This window comes from Panthera pardus, unplaced genomic scaffold, assembly GCF_024362965.1.
Source record: "Panthera pardus isolate Hobbes unplaced genomic scaffold, ASM2436296v1 HiC_scaffold_7, whole genome shotgun sequence".
In the NCBI taxonomy this organism is placed as follows: Eukaryota; Metazoa; Chordata; class Mammalia; order Carnivora; family Felidae; genus Panthera; species Panthera pardus.
In genome coordinates, this window is record NW_026527002.1 from 53,944,646 (window position 1) to 53,964,805 (window position 20,160).

Sequence of the window (20,160 nt, forward strand, 5' to 3'; positions counted from 1 at the left end):
AACCACCCTGATGAGAAAATGGAAATGTCTCACAAAAATTATGTGTGAATGTTACTGGTAATCTCAAACTTGCAGAATGTTAGATATGGATTGCTAGGCCAACTCACTTATTATATATGTGAGAAAGCGGGCACCAATGACCTTTAGTGAATTATGCGACTTCACAAAACTTTTGATGACACTTTCAGAATAGCACCAGAAACTAAGTCTCCTCATTAATCCAATGCTTTCTTAGCAGGTCATGTCTTCTTTGTCTAGAATAACTATCATGGCCAAATCTTGTAATACAACTTATTTTAGTTCAAATGTTTGATTCCCTAATGTATGTTCATTCTCCTAGTTAAAAATGATTTTTCTGTCTTTGAAACTTACATAGACCTTTACCTTTATGTCTCATGTGAAATGTCATCTCTACCTTGTATTATAGCAATTACCATACATCATGGAACTAGTATGTGATGACTGTACTAGCCTTTAAGACCCTTAAAGGTATGATCCTGATTTTATGTTATTTTTGTCCTTTATGGACAAGTAATCATAAAAATAATGTTAGTGATGATAAAAGCTAACATTTAGTGGGCACTTAAGAGCCTACTACTATGCATCAAGTATGCCTCAATATTTCTTATTAGGTGAATTACATTTCAAAATATAGACATACTACAGTAGCTACTATACAAAAAGAATAATTGAATTTGTTTATATATTAACCCAATCATTAAAAAAAAATGTGCTGAGCACCTGCTATGCCCCAGACACTGTGCTGAGCATTGGGGAGTCCATTGTAAACAACAAAGATGTGGTCCCTGCCCTCATTGCACTCACATTCTATCCAAAGAGATAGATGCCAACATCTATCTCTTTGATAGCAAAGAAACAAAGAAAAGAAACAAAGAAACAAAAGAAAGAAAGCAAAGAAACAAAAAAGTAAAGAGAAAATAAAGCACATGAGTGTAAGTTGTAATAAAGGTTATAAGGGCAATGGTTAGGGGCTGGGACAGAGAGCAACATGACAGGGACCTCCTTTGGGTGGAATGGTTAGAAAGGATGGGAAATTCCAGCTGAGAGCCAAAGGGTGAGGAAGAGAAGACCATGGGAAGGGTGGGAGTGGAGTGTTCTAAGCCAAGGAAGCATCTTGGCCCTGAAGTGGGAAAGAGTGTGGTATATCTAGGAACAGAGAGAAAATCAGCATGGCTGGACCCTGGTGAGCAGAGGAGAGTAGCCTGGAAATATTGTTGGAAACAGGTAGACATCAGACCATTCAGCTCAGGCAGGCAGTTAGTATTAAGAAGTAGAAGCTTTTAAATGATTTTCAGCTGAGAAGTAACATACTCCAAATTGCATTTTGGAAAGACCACTTTTGCTACTCTGTCAGCATTACAGAGGGACAGTGAAGTAAGGCTCATGAAAAGACTCTAGAGAGCTTTGTAAGAGACATGGGCCATCAGGGTTATTGACCAAAAAGCCCTTATGTAGTCTAGGGTAGAAAAAATAGGTTTAGATTGGTCTAGACCAGGATGTGATAGAGGAATATGTTGTTATGCTACGTGAATAAGTCTTATATAAGGGTTTTTCCCTTTCATAGTATGAGTTCTGCTCTCTCTAGAAATGGCTATAATTGGATTTGTTAATTAGTATTATGCAGATAATGCTATCAGTAAAAACAAACAGAATCTTGATCCAGAGCTGGTACCTCAAGATTAGGATGTAAAGCTCTAGCTATTCAACACACATATGCTTAGTTTAAGAAGTATTAGGCTTCATTTCATTGATTATAACAATGGGCAGTAAGAAGAAGAATGTATAAAATGCATGGTATAGTGCTGGTAGGGGTAAGAATGAAAGGCTATTAATCTTGAGAAGAGCTAGATAAAATCAATTATCCAATCTGTACAATGCTGGCCAGGTTATTTAGTTAGAAAGATACAACCTTAAACAAACCTTCCCTAAAATTGCTTCTTGAAGAATAATGTATTATTGTAAGTCTAGCTGCTAACCTCACTTTTAAAACTATTAAAACAAATTTTTATAACAGAATTTTTGATTAACACATTTCTTAATGATAAAATTAGTAATTCAAATGTATACTACAAGTACAGTTTTAACCAAACTGTATATTGACCCTTTTTCAGAATTCCAGAATTAGTATCATAGAATTTTTTTAATTTTTTTTTTTTCAACGTTTTTTATTTATTTTTGGGACAGAGAGAGACAGAGCATGAACGGGGAAGGGGCAGAGAGAGAGGGAGACACAGAATCGGAAACAGGCTCCAGGCTCCGAGCCATCAGCCCAGAGCCCGACGCGGGGCTCGAACTCACGGACCGCGAGATCGTGACCTGGCTGAAGTCGGACGCTTAACCGACTGCGCCACCCAGGCGCCCAAGTATCATAGAATTTTTAAAGTTTTTACTAGTTAAGGAAGCAACCACTGATTGTGAATGTTTTCCAGTAGGAAAATATCATCAACTTTATAATAATATTCTTTACAACAATTTGGACTTGAGGTGGTTTCTGGAAAGTATAGTGATGAAAAGAGGAGACTGCCTCTCCCCCAAAGCACTTTTTATATCTATTTCAGTTTAACATAACCCTCACTCTGGTTGTACACCTACCATCCCTGACTCCAGCCCAGGGGCTTAACCTCATTGACTCATCGTTGCCAATTCACATCGCCAATTCCATCCCTCCCTTCACAGAATCTAACTGACCATATCCTATTTCCCCTTTCCCCATGCAGTAGCACCACATGTAAGGGTCTTTAAATGGACAAAGGATACATTCCTTTTCTTTTTAAAAAAAATATTTTATTTTTTGAGAGAAAGAGAAAGAGAGAGTGAGCCAGAGAGGGGCAGAGAGAGAGAGAGAGAGAGAGAGAGAGAATCTCAAGCAGGCTCCATGCTGACACAGAGCCCAATTGCAGGGCTCAAACTCATGAATTGCAAGATCATGACCTGGGCTGAAATCAAGAGTTGGGTGCTTAACTGACTAAGCTACCCAGGTGCCCCAGGATACATTTCTTTTCACTTTCTGTCATGTGAAATCTTATAAGGAAATTAAGTAATTTACATCTTAGCCAAAATGAGGGTATTACAATGAGGATTTAGTGGGAGAAAAAGTGATTCAGATTGTAGATGGAAAGGAAGTTTTCTTCAATGGAGAAAAAAAAAAGCTGTATATGTAGTCATATGTGTTAAGTGTCCTACCAATTGCACCTATCAGCTCATCTGCTTAGTGACAATGTATAAATTCTCTAATTTACATTCTGTCATCCCCGAAACATCTATTATAGTGGTACACCCTAAGGAGATGGTCATTAAGTATATAGAGATAGTACTTAATGGAATCATTTCTCTTCTCTTTTCAGCTTATGGTCAAATGATTCTTTTTGGCAATCATCTCGAGAAAATAATTATACCATACCTCACCCAGGGGCAAATGTGGTTATTCCTGAAGGTAAGTATATAAATGTAAGTAAATGAAATGCCTATATTTATGTGACGTTAGGATAGATACGACAATAGTTACATTCCACCTTTAAGCAGCACACCTTGGGGAAAGAGCAAATGTGAAGAGATGGATTCTATTATTGTGTCCTGGGTACCAGACCTAGCCTCTGGGTTTTATGTGGATTTCAACCTGAAGATTAAGGATAACATTTCCTGGGAGAGAGAAGAATAAGTCATTGTGTGGAAAAAGGGTTGCAAACTTCAAAACCAGGGCTCACTGATAAGGTTGTCATTGTTTGTATCTACAGGCAATAGTTTATGGATTATGTTATATTTCTCATAATAAAGCATTGTTTTATAGGAACATGGATTGTAGCAGACACAGATATTCCGCCAATGGAAAGTCTCATTATTTGGGGAGTTCTAGAACTGGAAGATAAACACAGTGTGGGAGCTGCAGAGTCTTCTTACAGAAAAGTTGTTCTAAATGCTACCTACATATTGCTTCAGGTAGGAGGAAGGGTCTTACAATTTATACCTTTATTAGTCTAATTCTAGGATGTTGGAGATTTACTGAAAAAATTATAGGGGTGCCTGGGTGGCTCAGTCGGTTAAGCGTCAGACTTCAGCTCAGGTCATGATCTCATAGTTTGTGAGTTCTAGCCTCGCGTCAGGCTCTGTGCTGACAGCTTACAGCCTGGAGTCTGCTTCAGATTCTGTGTCTCCCTCTCTCTCTGCTCTTTCCCCGTTCCCTTTCTGTCTCTCTCTCTCTCTCTCTCTCTCTCTCTCAAATAAGTTAACATTAAAAAAATTATAAGAACATATGTTCCATCGATGTGAATAAAAAACACAACTGGCTCTAACCTATGATTAAGTCCAATATATTTCTGCTGCCCTTTAAACTGGTGGCCACACATTCCTTAGGGAGTAATTATGCTACTTTTTACTGTGAAGTTTGCCCATTTTTAATCCTACGTAGAATATTTGTATTATTGTTAGGTAAAGCTAAACCCACAACTTGCTCCAACAACCAGAGAATCCGATTCCAGGAGTTGTGGAAAAAAATAAAAAATTTAAACCTTTTCTTTTTCTTTTTTTTTAATTTTTTTAACATTAATGTTTATTTTATTTTTGAGACAGAGAGAGACAGAGCGTGAATGGGGGAGGGGCAGAGAGAGAGGGAGACAGAATCGGAAGCAGGCTCCAGGCTCTGAGCCATCAGCCCAGAGCCCGACATGGGGCTCGAACTCACGGACCGCGAGATCGTGACCTGAGCCGAAGTCGGATGCTTAACCAACTGAGCCACCCAGGCGCCCCATAAACCTTTTCTTTTTTTAAGAAAACAGTGTTTTTTAAAATGAATGGACATAGATGGAATTATGACAACAGGAGAAGATTACTAAAAATATTTCAGTTGTTTGGAACAATCACCTCATTCTCTCATAAAGCTCAGACTGTCTTGAATATGTAACAGTATAATTGGTTGAATTGTTCTGTCAGTTTTTATTGTTAATTAAAAAGAATGGCCTAGCCAAAAAGCTGTTAAGTGTCCCAAGAAAATAAAAGTAGTAGTAACTTTTCTTTGCTAAAACTAGGCCTTTACTGCTTTAAAGATATGCAGTATTTTAGTATTTAGATGCATGAGCTTTGAGGTAAATTAAAGGTACGACTGAGTCCTTACCTCAGTTGGGAACCTTGGGTAAGTTATTTGACCGCTTTTAGCAACAGTTTTCTCGCTATCAAGTGAGAATAATAACAGCAATTCATGGGCTTAGTGTAAAGGTCAAATGATATAATGTATGTAAAGCCTTACACATTATGCCTGGCAGAGAATCAGCAAGCATTTAGTAGTAGCTATTATTATCAACAAAGAGGGCTCCTTAAGAAACGAAATAGATGAACATAGGGGAAAGGGGGAAAAAAAAAGAGGGAGAGAGGGAAACAAACCATTAAGAGAACAAACAGGGTTGACAGAGGGAGATGGGTGGGGGGTAGGCTAAATGGATGATGGGCATTAAGGAGGGCACTTGTAGTAGATATTGTATGTAAGTGATGAATCGCTAAATTCTACTACTTAAACCAGTATTACACTATATGTTAACTAAAATTTAAATAAAAATTTGAAAAAACAAAACAATGAGGCCTCCTAATGGGCACAGCTTGGAATTAAGTGTGAGGAGTGTACTTCATATATGTCATATTGTGCTAAAATAAAACGTCATCTGTCCAGTAGCACTAGTTTAGGTCTAAGCAGGTCTCAGCTTTAAGACAGTGCTGACAATAAGTAGCTAGTAAGTCCGACTTTGAAAAATCATTTAAGCAGCCTATCCCAAAGTGACAGGGTTAAATCAAGGTCGCTTCCAGATACAATACTGTTCTTTGTATAACAAATTTCATTCATTTTTACTAGAGGAGGCTACCAGTATCTTTCTAATTCCATTTTTATGGGTGAAATTTTTTTCTGCCCAATTTTTAAGTATTAACAATTTTCTGCTTCACTGCAGGGAGGTAGATTGATTGGTGGCTGGGAAGATAACCCTTTTAAAGGAGAATTACAGATTGTTCTTAGAGGAAATCATTCTACTCCAGACTGGGCACTTCCAGAAGGACCAAATCAAGGATCAAAGGTCTTAGGTATGTATTTCCAGATACCAAAAGTATCATGTCAGTTTTGAAAATCTATTTTTTTTAATTTTTTTAATGTTTATTTATTCTTTTTTTTTTTAATTTTTTTTTTTAACGTTTATTTATTTTTGAGACAGAGAGAGACAGAGCATGAACAGGGGAGGGTCACAGAGAGAGGGAGACACAGAATCTGAAACGGGCTTCAGGCTCTGAGCTGTCAGCTCAGAGCCCGACGCGGGGCTAGAACCCACAGACCGTGACATCATGACCTGAGCCGAAGTCGGACGCTTAACCAACCGAGCCTCCCAGGCGCCCCTAATGTTTATTTATTCTTGAGAGAGAGAGAGAGACAGAGACAGAGTATGAGCGGGGCAGGGTCAGAGAGAGGGAGACACAGAATCTGAAGCAGGCCCTAGGCTCTGAGCTGTCAGCACAGAGCCCGATGCAGGGCTCGAACTCACAAACCACAAGACCATGACCTGAGCTGAAGTCAGACGCTCAACCAACTCAGCCACCCAGGTGCCCTGAGAATCTATTTTAAGACATATGGCACTAAAATACTTACCAGTTCATGATGTTATGGTATCAGCAGACTTTACAGACATTTATTTATAGTAAAGCATTATAAAAATAAATTTAAAAATGTTTAAATAAATCATGTCACACTAAAATAGGTATAGATGTGCGTATTTGAAACCAAAATATAATTCATTGCAAAATTAACATTAATCTCTCCATATGTGTATTATTTCTCCAATCTGGTTTTCTTTATAACTGTCTCTTTTTATAAATAATCATACTTTCTCATATCTTAGTGCTTTTCCCTTAAAAGGTAACTTTTCTACACATTATTCTACTTATAGTGTTAATAATCTGTGAATCAGTTGACTGCCATCAGTTATCCAGTCACAACTGTTGCTGAACTTTATACTTTCCTGTTGGATGTGTATGGCTGTACGTATTCCTATCTGAGCCTGGAAAGTAAAGGAACTGAGAGGGTTTATTTGGTCATGATTAATAACCAAGTTTATTAACACTGCTGCATATCTGTTGGAAAGATACATACAAGCATGTGCTGCAGTCGCTTTGCCATACAATTTCTAAACAGTGACCATCAGTAAATAGGGGCATAAAAAATGGCTTTGACTGAAGGAGTCAGCTCTCCACTGGTAAGTGTTCCAAGGCAGACAAATTCCATCTTAAAAAGAACTTGCTTTTATGTGTTTATTTTTTTGTTTCAAAAGTAACATTTCAAACAACATAAACGATATCAATAAAAAATATTAAGAAAAAGTATACATCTTTCCAATACTACCCCATCATGAGGAAACTAGTATCTAGTATCATGTAAAAAATTAGCAGTTTTTACATGTCTTCTCATGTTCTTTATATATGTGTACATTCATATTGCATATATTGATTTGTGGTTATAGTATTGTGCCTTTTACAAAAACATGGTCAAACTAAATATATTCCTATGCAGTTTTCTTTCTCAGTTAACATGTTATGGATATCTTTCTACGTCAATATTTACAGATAACACTCTGTCTTTTTATAGCATATTACCCTAATGTATTAGTATATTATAATTTATTCCATCATTCTCTTATTGATGTACATTTAGATTTATTCCATTTTTCCAATATCTTCTAGGATTATGGTGGGCATTCTCATTCATGTATCCTTGTGCGCTGGCTTTAATTTCTATGGACCAGATTCCTAGAAGTGGCTCAAAGAGCCAAAGCCATCTTGTATAACCCTGAGCAGATATCCAACTTCATTCCATTCATTCTAAAATATCCAATCATTTATTAAAATGAATGGTTTCATTTTATCTTAGCACCTAACTCAGTACTATGTGGTGAATAAATAGAAGCTTTTCTATTTCAGGGGTGTTTGGTGAGCTGGATCTTCATGGATTTCCACGTTCAATATATAAAACTAAGCTCTCAGAAACTGCAGAGGCTGGTTCCAAAGTCCTATCTCTAATGGATGCTGTGGATTGGCAGGTACAGGAAATATTAAGTGGTGGGAACTGAATACACACAGTGGGTCAACTTACAAAGGTTTCTTTTTTATTCTCATGCACATTTTTTTTCCATAGGATTGATCAGATAAGAAACATATATTTTGCATTAACTTGCACTCAGAAGCTGACCTGATAGTAGGCATTTAAAAATTGGGATTTTAAAGGTCCTTCAGAATATATAAAGAACACTATTTATCTTTAGTTATGAAAGGAAAATATGAAAGTTTTTGAATGGAAAAAAATTTTTTATGTGTGTCTTTCCCATATTTCAGGAATATCAAGTAATAGTTAATTATATTAAAAAAACTGGCAAAATTTAAGAATATTGTACTGACCAGTTTTTAATATAAATATGAATATATTTGCTTTGATCTATTTAATTTCTTAAAAGTATATTGCCTGTGATTTTATTTAGTAACTGAATTAAATTTGAGGAGATGTTGAGATAAATCATAATTTAGAATTCTTAATATCAAACACAAGCATATTTATTTTTAGAGACCTCAATGTATGTTTGTTCTTTCCGATAATACCATGTTGCTAATCAGATATAAATTAAATTAGAATTTTAAAAGTTATTATTAAGAAATAGAAACCTATTTTGAAAATTGTTCTTGAATTTGGCACTTGAATTTTTCTAAGGAGGGAGAAGAGATTGTGATAACAACTACAAGCTATGATTTCCACCAGACAGAAACTAGAAGTATCATTAAAGTCCTGCATGACCAGAAAATTCTGATTCTCAATGATACCCTTTCCTACACTCACCTTGGTAAGTAGCTGTTCTTTAAATAGATATGTAATTAACATGCCTTGAAATGTCCACATTTTTAGTGATCTCCTTTGTAATTACAACTATTTGATTTAAAAATCTAACATTTTTGAGGAACATTTCACTCTGATTGGTACTAGTACCCAAGGGGCACTACTGTATTGGCTTCCAATAGTCCCTGCTATATGCATTCATTCATTCAGCAAATATTCAGCAAAGACTAACATGTAACGTCCCATGGGGGTAAAGTTAGCACTTTCTGTTTTAAGCAAGCTTCTAGGTGATTCTCATCCACGTGAATTTTGAGAACCCTTGAGCCAAGAGAATCTTTGTCCCAATTTGTTTTGTTAACACATTTCTCACCTATAACTGCATTTAGAAAAGCTACAACAAAATGGTAGAACCATAATTCTCAAGGATAGAAGGAATTCATCAGAATCATCTGAAGATGATCTTTCAACTTACAGGATCAGGGCTATCCCAGCACCCACTCTTTCCCCATTTGACATTCTACTTTCATCTGAATCTAAGAAAGTGGTAGCAGAGAGGGGTGTTATGTTAGAAAAGCCATACAGATGCTTCTGGTACTCATGAGAACTTCAGCTATAATGTGGCATGATTGATAGGCAGATGTTTGACGTTCATGGAAAAGAAACTTCAAAGAAATTTTAATGACAGTATTTTGATGGAAGCATATGTATCTATCATTCTATGTCACACATTTTTTTAAATCAAAAGGAAAAAGCTTGTTGACCAACACTGTAATTATAAAACAAGTTGTTTTTATAAGTTTGACATTATAGATTCTTTCATTTAAACTACCAAACATTTATTTCTGTTGAAATACACCTGCTTGCCTTAAAATTTTGAGTAAGAGTTCTAGAAGTGTAGAATGTAATTTAGATTATATTTTACAAATCATTAAGATATAAGTGTATAGACTGCGCTTGATATGCTACTACACATTTGTAAAAAAATGTGATCAGTATAAAATATGCTATAGGAAAATTGGAACAAACCAAAGTTCAGGCATCATAAAAGATAATATCTGTGTGCTTCTGATTATCCATATGACCTTGGACAAATTATTTTACTTCTCTACTTCATTTTCTCAACTTGGCCTTACAACAGTGATTTAATTTATAATTTGAAGTTATTGTTATTATTACTACAATATTGGTATTGTTACTACCAAGTAAACAATAACTTCATAATTGCTGATTATAATCATACTTTTGGTGTAAACAGAAGAAATGCTTTTTATTTATTTCATTTTATAAATTAAAAAGTATTATGGGGGGATCTAAGATGGCAACGTAATAGGAAGATGCTATAGACTCATCGTGTCCCTTGAACACAACTAGATAACTGTCAAATCATTCTGAATACCCAAGAAATCAACCTGAAGACTGACAGAACAAACTCTACAACTAGACAGAGAGGCCACATGGAGAAAGAAAGTAGGAGGTGCAGAGACATGGGTTAGAAGAGAAACGAATCACTGTGGAGGTGCTGTGGAGAGGAGGGAGCCCTGGTCATGGAGAAAGGCAAGAGAGAGCATAGCACACAGGGGTAAGCACGAGGAGAACACTTCCTCAAAGTTATTGCCTAGGAAAACAGAGGGGCTGATTTTCATGAGTTTTTGCAACCAGCAGGTCTGGAAGACTAGAGTTTTAAAGGTATGTGGGCATGGCTTGTATAAAGCCCTGAAGGTTCTACCCTGCTCCTGGAAAGAAGGCAGGCAAACAACCTGGGAGGCAGCTGGCAGAATCTGAGGAATGCCTAAAACACAGGGAGAGACTGTTCCCTCTTCTTGGAGCAGTTCTGTGAAAGGTAGAATTCATGGAGATGCGTCTCTGTCTCAGCCATCCAGGGGCCTCGTTTCCCTTCCCTGTCCCTCAGCATAGCTGCAGAGCCACATACAGCTGGTCTCTGACACTGGCTGCCTGGCCTGCCTCTTCCGAGTCCCACACCCCTGTGCTCTGGCGGGACTGCCCTTCTTGGTCAAGCCAGCCTCAGTCACAGGGCGGTGGGCCTCTCCCTCAGAAGACCAGTGCAGGTCCCCATCACACCATGTTCCTAAAGCCTGGAGTTTTAAAAGTCAGCAGGCTTGCCTGGGATAGAGCCCTGAGGGCACTACCCTGCTCCTGAAGTGAAGGCAGGCAGACAACCGGGGGGTGGGGGTGGGGGACAGACAGTGTGGAAACAACAATCTGAAAAATGTCTGGGACATACAGCAGGGAGATTATTTGCTGTTTTGGGAGTGCTTCCCTGAGAGGGATTGTGCCTGGAGACTCCTCTCTGGGGACAAAGGAGCTGCCTAGCACCATTTCCCACCCCTGTCCCTCAGCATAAACACAGAACCACCTTCAGTAAACAGCACAGCACCAACACTGGTTGCCTAGTCTACTTACACCAGCTCCCACACTGCTGTGCTCTACCAGTATGGCCCTTCTCAGTCAAGTGTGCCCCAATCCCAGCATGGTGGGCCCCTTCCTTAAAAGACCAGCAGAAATTCCTGCCCATACTATGTCTCCTGACCAGAGACTTCTGCAGGGCTTCAGTTCTAGTGGAAGTAGCATCAGGTCTCACTTAACAGGCAGACCAGAGCAAACCTACTTAAAACCCGGCACACTATGGCCAAGTACCAAACACTGCCCACTGCAGGCAAGGAGAGCCTCTGCAGACAACTAGCCTGAAGGATAGCAGCCAAAACACTATAGCAGTGTACATCCAGCAGACACTAGAGACATGATCTTTTCCTCATAAAACCATCTAAGGAGCAGGACACATAACAGACTTTTCTAACACAAAGAAGAAGACAGAAATTTAGACAAAATGCCAAGATGGAGGAATTCATCCCACATGAAAGAAAAAGATAAGGTCACATCCAGAGATCTAAGTGAAACTGATATAAATAACATATCTGATGGAGAATTTAAAGCAACAATCATAAGGATACTCACTGGGATTAGGAAAAGAATGGAAGATGTCAGGAAGGGACTTACCACAGATATAAAATAGTTAAAAAAAAATTGAAATGAAACATGCAATAACTGAAATTTGCAACTGACTGGAAGCAATGAACACAAGAATAGAAGGAGAAGAGGAATGAATAAGTGATATAGAAGCTAGAATAATGGAAAATAAAGCTGAACAAAAGAGAGAAAGAACTATGGATCACAAGAATAGATTTAGGGAACTCAGTGACTCCCATCAAATGTAACAACATTTATATTATAGAAGTCCCAGATAAAGAAGAGAGAGAAAAGAAGGAAGAAAATTTATTTGGGGAAATAATAGAAAATTTCCCTAATCTGGAGAAGGAAACAGATATCCAGATCCAGGAGGCACAGAGAATTCCCATCAAAATCAACAAAGCAGGCCAACACCAAGACATATTGTAATTATATTTGCAAAATATAGTGATAAAGGAAAAAATTCTAAGAGCAGTAAGACAAAAGTGGTCCCTAACTTACAAGGGAGAGTTCATAAGGCTAGCTGCAGATCTCTCAACAGAAACCTGGCAGGCCAAAAGGGAGTGGCATAATATATTCAACATGCTGAATGGGAAAAATCTGCAGCCAAGAATACTCTATGACAGCAAGGCTTTCATTCAGAATAGAAAAAGACACAAAGAGTTTCCCAGACTAACAAAATCTAAAGAACTTTATGACCATTAAACTAGCCCTCCAAGAAATAGTAAAAGGGACTCTATGTGGAAAGGAAAGACCAAAAGTGACAAAGACAAGAAAGGAACAGAGAAATCTCCAGAAACAAAACAAAACAAGTAATAAAATGACACTGAATACATACCTATCAATAATTACTCTGAAGGTAAATGGATTAAACAGTCAAATCAAAAGACATAGGGTGTCAGAATGAATTAAAAAAAAAAGACCCATTTATATGCTGCCTACAAGAGTCTCATTTTAGAACTAAAGACACTTGCAGATTGAAAGTGAGGGGATGGAGAAACATTTATCACACAAATGGATGTCAAAAGAAAGGCAGAGTAGCAATACTTATATCAGACAAACTAGATTTAAAAACAAAGACTGTAACAAGAGATGAAGAAGAGCACTATATCATAATAAAGGGAACACTCCAACGAGATCTAATAATTGTAAGTATTTGTGCCCCCAACATGAAAGAACCCAAATATATAAAACAAGAACAAACATAAAGAACTAATTGATAATAATACAGTAATAGTAGGGGCTTTAACACCCCACTTACAACAATGAACAGATCATCTAAGCAGAAAGTCAACAAGGAAACAATAGCTTTGAATGACACACTGGACCAGATGGACTTAACAGATATATTCAGAACATTTCATCCTAAAATAGCAGAATGCACATTCTTTTCAGGTGCACATGGAACTCCAGAATAGACCATATACTGGGTCACCAATCAGGCCTCAATAAGTACAAAAAGATTGAAATCATACCATGTATATTTTCAGATCACAATGCTATGAAACTTGAAGTCAACCACAAGAAAAACTTTGGAAAGACCAAAAATATATGGAGGTTAAAGAACATCCTGGTAAAAATGAATGGATCAATACAGAAATTAAAAAAGATATTAAAAATACATGGAAACAAATGAAAATGAAAACACGATGGTCCAAAACCCTTGGGATGCAACAAAAGCAGTCATTAGATGGAAGTATATAGCAATACAGGCCTACTTTAAGAAGCAAGAAAAATCTCCAATAAATAACCTAACCTCGTACTAAAAGGAGCTAGAAAAAGAACAATTGAAGCCAAAATCCAACAGAAGGAAAATAATTGAGATTAAAGCAGATATAAATGATATCGAAACTAAAAAAATAGACCAGATCAATGAAGCCAGGAGCTGGTTCTTTGAAAAAATTGATAAAATTGATAACCCCTAACCAGACATATCAAAAGGAAAAGAGGAAAGGGCCCAAATATATAAAATCACAAATGAGAGGATAAATTAACAACCAGTACTACAGAAATACAAACAACTGTAAGAGAATATTATGGAAAATTATATGCCAACAAATTGGACAACCTAGAAGAAATGGATAAATTATTAGAAACATATGTACTACCAAAACTGAAACAGGAAGAAATAGAAAGCTTGAACAAACTGATAACTAGCAAAGTAGTTGAATCAGTAGTGAAAAATCTCCCAATAAATAAATCTCCCATCCTGAGCCAGATGGCTTTATAGTTTAACTCTGCCAAACATTTAGCGAGTTAATAACTATTCTTCTCAAACTATTCCAAGGAAACAGAAATAGAAGGAAAACTTACAAACTCATTCTACAAGGCCAGCTTTACCCTGATCCCAAAACCAGACCAAGACTCCACTAAAAAAGAGAACTACAGGCTAATATCCCTGATGAAGATAGATGCAAAAGTCAACATACAGAAATCTTTTGCATTTCTATACGCCAATAATGAAGCAGCAGAAAGAGAAATCAAGGAATCAGTTCCATTTACAATTGCACCAAAAACCATAAGATACCTAAGAATAAACATAACTAAAGGGGTGAAGATCTGTACTCTGAAGTATAAAACACTGATGAAAGAAATTGAAGAAGACACAAAGAAATGGAAAAACAGTCCATGCTTGTGCAATGGAATAGCAAATATTGTTAAAATGTCTATATTACCCAAAGCAATCTATACTTTTAATCCAATCCCTATCAAAATACCACCAGCATTTTTCACAAAGCTAAAATAAACAATCCCAAAATTTGTATGGAACCACAAAAGACCCTGAATAGGCAAAGCAGTCTTGGAAAAGAAAAGTAATGCCAGATGCATCATAATTCTGGACTTCAAGCTATATTACAAAGCTATAATTATTAAGACAGTATGGTATTGGCACACATACAGACACATAGATTAATGGAATAGAATAGAAAATCCAGAAATGAACCCATAACTCTGTGGTCAACTAATCTTCAACAAAGCGGGAAAGAATATCCAATGGGAAAAAGTCTCTTCAACAAATTATGTTAGGAAAACTGGAAGCACCATGCAAAAGAATGAAAGAGGACCTCTTTCTTATACCATATACAAAAACAAATTCAAAATGGATTAAAAACCTGAATGTGAGACAGTAAACCATTAAAATCCTAGAGGAGAACACAGGCAGTAAGTGCTTTGACATAGGCCGTAGCAACTTCTTACTAGATATATCTCCTGAGGCAAGGAAAACAAAAGTAAAAATAAACTATTGGGACTTCATCAAAATAAAAAGCTTCTGCACAGTGAAGGAAACAATCAACAAAACTAAAAGGCATCCTGCACAATGGGGGAATAATGGCATATCTGATAAAGGGTTAGTATCCAAAATATATAAAGAATTTATACAACTCAACACCTAAAAAACAAATAATCCAATTAAAGCATAGGCAGAAAACATGAAAAGACATTTTTCCAAAGAAGACATCCAGATGGCTAAAAGACACATCAAAAGATGCTCAACATCACTCATCATCAAATCAAAACTACAACTGGTGTGATATCACCTCACACAAGTCAGAATGGCTAAAATTAACAATACAGGAAATAATAGGTGTTGAAGAAAATGTGGGGAAAGGGGAATTCTCTTGCACTGTTGGTAGGAATGCAAATTGCTGCAACAACTCTGGAGAACACTATGGAGGTTCCTCAGAAAGTTAAAAATAGAACCATCTATGATCTAGCAATTGCACTACCTGGTATTGACCCAAAGGATACAAAAATAGTAATTCAAAGGGATACATGTACCCTGATGTTTCTAGCAACATTATCTACAATAGTCAAATTATGGAAAGAGCCCAAATATCCATTGACTGATGAATGGATAAAGAAGATGTGGTATATATGTATATACATACGTACATATATACACAGTGAAGTATTATTCAACCATAAAGGAGAGTGAAATCTTGCCATTTGCAACAACGTGGATGGAGCTAGGGGGTATTAAGCTAAGTGAAACAAGTAAGTGCGAGAAAAACAAATACCATGTGATTTTACTCATACGTGGAATTTAAGAAACAAAACAAATGAATGTGGGGGGGGGGGGGAAGAAAGACAGGAAAAGCAAGAAACAGACTCTTAAGTATAGAGGACAAGCTGATGGTTACGAGAGGGCAGGTGTGGGGGGGGATCGGTTAAATAGGTGAGAGAGATTAAGGAGGGCACTTGGGATGAGCACCGGGTGTTGTACGTAAGTGTTGTATAACCAAATTCCACACGTGAAACCAATATTATGCTATATGTTAACTGGAATTTAAATAAAAACTTGGAAAGAAAAAAATTAAAACTATCATAATTTCAGTCTGCCATCTATGTATGTTTAAGCATGCAAATCTAATTAATTCACACATTTGTGTTGACTTTTGGCATATTAGAAATTTATGTGGCCTGTGAATTACAAAGGAACTGATAAACACAGGTATTTCTCAGCATTGGTAATAATCTAGCTGTCCTTTCTGTTGTAGCTGAAAGATACCATGTTCCTGGAACAGGTCAGAGCTACACGTTAGCAGCTGATGTTGGGATACTGAGTAGGAACATCAAAATATTTGGTGAAGATTACCCAGGTTGGTTCAAGGAATCTTTTGGTGCACGTGTCCTGGTCAGCTCATTCACTGAAAATATGATGACATTTAAAGGTTGGTACAAATTTGAAAGATAACATGGTCTCTTCTATGTTTAGTCATTTCTTAAACAATTGTCACTTCTTTTTAGGATCACACGTGTTTAAAAAATTCAAGTGAGTACATTTTAAAGATCTTACTGGCTTTAATCAATGGGTTGTGAATCAGGCAGTGTCTGATCTAGCGGATAGAAAGGAGCTCCACAGAGCTGTGCAAAATGAAATACTTTTACAGGCAGAAGGGAGCAGGTTACTTGCCTCTAGGGGACGTCAGGGGCTAATCAGGGAGATTACCTAACCAGTGCTGATCAGGTGATTCCTGACTGACTGGTTTAAGATTCCATTTCTGGGAGTGGAACTGTAATTAAGTTCAGTCTCAGTTTGGTGACATGGGGCCGAGCATAAGCAACTCCCAATTTGGGCCTGTTGTCTTGTTTTTAACACATGGGAGAATGAAGCCTTGAGAGGGATTATGTAAACCCAGGTGCTACCCTCAACAACCAAATCCCTAACACTTTTCTACTTATTTTATCTTCATAGACAATAAGAATTATTAAATTAATAATGACCTTAGGTAACAGCCCAGCTTCTCACCCAAACAGAAATCATTTGATAACAAGCACAATAGATCTGTTAATTTTGTTTGAAGGAAAATTTCAAATATATACAAAATTTTCAAACATAGAGAAATGTGTAATGAACCCCAGTGTACCCATCACTAGGTACCACAATGGTCAACTTTGGTCATTCTTGTTTCAACTATACGACCACCCACTCTCTTCAAGCCCCTGGGTTATTTTGAAGCAACCACATACATTTTTTTATTGAGATATAATTGACATAACATTGTATAAGTTTAAGGTGTACACTGTATTTATGTTGATACATTTATATATCCCAATATGATTACCATTGTAGTGTCAGCTAACATCTCTTTCATGCACATAATATGTCTTTTGTGTGGCGAGAGCAATAAAGATCTAGTCCCTTAGCAATTCTGAAGTTACAATACAGTGTTGTTGACTGTAATCACTACGTTGTACATTAGATCTCCAGAATTTATTTAGCCGCAGGCTGCAAGTTTATACCCTTAAACAACATCTTCCTAATTCCCCACCACTACCACCCCAGCTCCTGGTAACCACCATTCTACTCTGTTTTTATGAATATGGCTTTTTTAGATTCCACATATGAGTTTCATACAGTATTTGTCTTTCTCTGACTTACCCCACTTAGCATAATGCCCTCAAGGTCTGTCTGTGTTGTGGCAAATGGTAGCAAATGGTAAGAGTTCCTCTTTTCTTAAATGGCTTAATAATGTTCCATTGTTCATATATGCCCCATCTTCTTTATCCATTCATCCATTGGTGGACACTTAGGTTGTTCCCATATCTTGGGTATTGTAAATGAAGCAATCACATATTATTTCATCTAAAAATATTTCAGCATGTAACTTTAAAAGACTTTAAAAATGTTTGTAAGAGGGGCGCCTGGGTGGCTCAGTCGGTTGAGCGGCTGACTTCAGCTCAGGTCATGATCTTGCGGTCCGTGAGTTCGAGCCCCGCGTCGGGCTCTGTGCTGACAGCTCAGAGCCTGGAGCCTGTTTCGGATTCTGTGTCTCCCACTCTCTGACCCTCCCCCGTTCATGCTCTGTCTCTCTCTGTCTCAAAAATAAATAAACGTTAAAAAATAAATAAATAAAAATAAATAAAAATGTTTGTAAGTATCAGATGCTAAAATGTTAATGTAATTCCTTATATCAAATGATTATTCAGACTCCCCCAATTTATTCTTTCTCTTTCCTTCCTTCCTTCCTTCCTTCCTTCCTTCCTTCCGCTTGCATTCCCTTTGTTCAAATCAGGATCTAAATAAGACCATGCTGCAATTGGTTGTGAATTTTATAATTTTTTTAAACATTTATTTATTTTTGAGACAGAGAGAGAGACAGAGTATGAACGGGGGAGGGTCAGAGAGAGAGGGAGACACAGAATCTGAAACAGGCTCCAGGCTCTGAGCTGTCAGCACAGAGTTCGACGCGGGGCTCGAACTCACAGACGTGAGATCATGACCTGAGCCGAAGTCGGACGCTTAACCAACTGAGCCACCCAGGTGCCCCTGTGAATTTTAAATCTCTGATTCATGTATCTCTTCTTGCAGTTTATGTACAAAAGAACCTAGATCACCTGTTCAGTAGTATTTCCAACAGTCTAGAATTTAGTAATTCATCCCTAGAACTTCACTTGTTCCTGTATCCTTTGTATTTTCTATCATAGGTAGTTTAGAGCTAAAAAATTGATCATACTCAGACCCAATTTTTAGGCAAGAATTCTTCATGGTTGACGGTGTACTTTTCCACTAAGTAGACATGTAATGTATGATTATTCCATTTGTGTCTGGTAAGCTTCTTTTGTGAAGTTAGCAGCTATTAATGATCATTGCCTGGATCTGTTAAATCACTGAGGTTTAAAGTGGTGATATTTTAATTCTACCACTCCCTTCTTATTTGTAATCTAGAATATTTCTGTAAAGAGAAGCTTCCCCAGACAACTATTTGACTACCCTGAGAAATAGTTTATATACGAAGTGTAGGAAAAATGCCTGATTCTGTCCTATTATTACCTAGTTTTGAAGTAGTAAGTTGGTGCCCAACCATTCTCCAAAGGTGACAAAGCATCTTTAATTTTTGTTTGTTATTAGTGTCATTATGAGCTCTGTGGATTTAAACATATTTGGTGTTTTCTAATCCATATATGGATTGTGATTGTTAATCTTACTGATATTACAAATGCCCAGTTGCCATTGACAAATGAAAATGGCCCATCACTGACCTTCAAAACATTTTCATGTTGATGCCTAAGTCCTTTTGATTTAGGTTTCGTTAGCTTCTTCAGTTTCTGATGTGACAAACGCATGTCTTTTGTTCTTCCGAGCCTGAGACTAAGTCATTCCTCCAAGTAATGCTGATTCTTTTATTTGGAAACTGATATTTCGATCCCACAATCTGGGTTCCAGGATTCACTCATTTATTCTTGACTTGAAATGTTTAGCAGGTCTTCACTTGTTCATAATTCTGCCTATTATGTTTTGCAACAGTTCTAATTTTAGAAAGCTTTTATACTGAGCAAGAAGTCATCCCAGTATAGCTTCTACCTGTTGGCTATAATATGTCAACAGGAGCTTAACTGATGGTAACAGTAATGATGATCATGGCACAATATTCCAGGCACTGTGCTAAACATTTAACATATATTATCTCATTTAATCCCCATAGTGCTATGCATAAATATTGTCCCCTTTTAAAGACAGATAAATAGATTATTAGAGGGATGAAATTGCTCTGACCATGGATACTAATCCACACCTGCCTCACTTCAAATCCATGATGGATCCAATACTCATGACAATTTTTCCTTGCTCCTATAAATTGTTTTGTGATGTTATACACATCTATGGCTTTTATAGGCCCAGATGATCTGTAGTAACCATTTCTTCTCTGTCTCTAGCTTATGATTATGTTCTTCATCGTACATCCAATTGCTGGCACATGGGTTTTGAGACAGGCTTTTCCCTTGCAGTACAAAGTAACTCTTCTCCACTGCATTTTATTAAATATCAGTTTTTGAAACAGGAAATATCCTCTACTGTTGCTTAT

General features: G+C 37.1%; 1 protein-coding gene across 3 annotated transcripts in view; it reads left to right on the forward strand.

Annotated features, from left to right (window-relative positions):
- The window catches only part of PKHD1L1 (PKHD1 like 1), a 157,735-nt gene that overhangs the window by 100,715 nt on the left and 36,860 nt on the right, over window positions 1-20,160 (forward strand). For all 3 annotated transcript variants that reach the window (XM_053896133.1, XM_019467844.2, XM_019467845.2), the window contains exons 54-59: window positions 3,366-3,454; window positions 3,809-3,957; window positions 5,952-6,081; window positions 7,963-8,081; window positions 8,744-8,873; window positions 16,351-16,524. In XM_053896133.1, coding sequence (XP_053752108.1) covers window positions 3,366-3,454; window positions 3,809-3,957; window positions 5,952-6,081; window positions 7,963-8,081; window positions 8,744-8,873; window positions 16,351-16,524 — 791 coding nt within the window. The remainder of the gene's footprint in view (window positions 1-3,365; window positions 3,455-3,808; window positions 3,958-5,951; window positions 6,082-7,962; window positions 8,082-8,743; window positions 8,874-16,350; window positions 16,525-20,160) is intronic.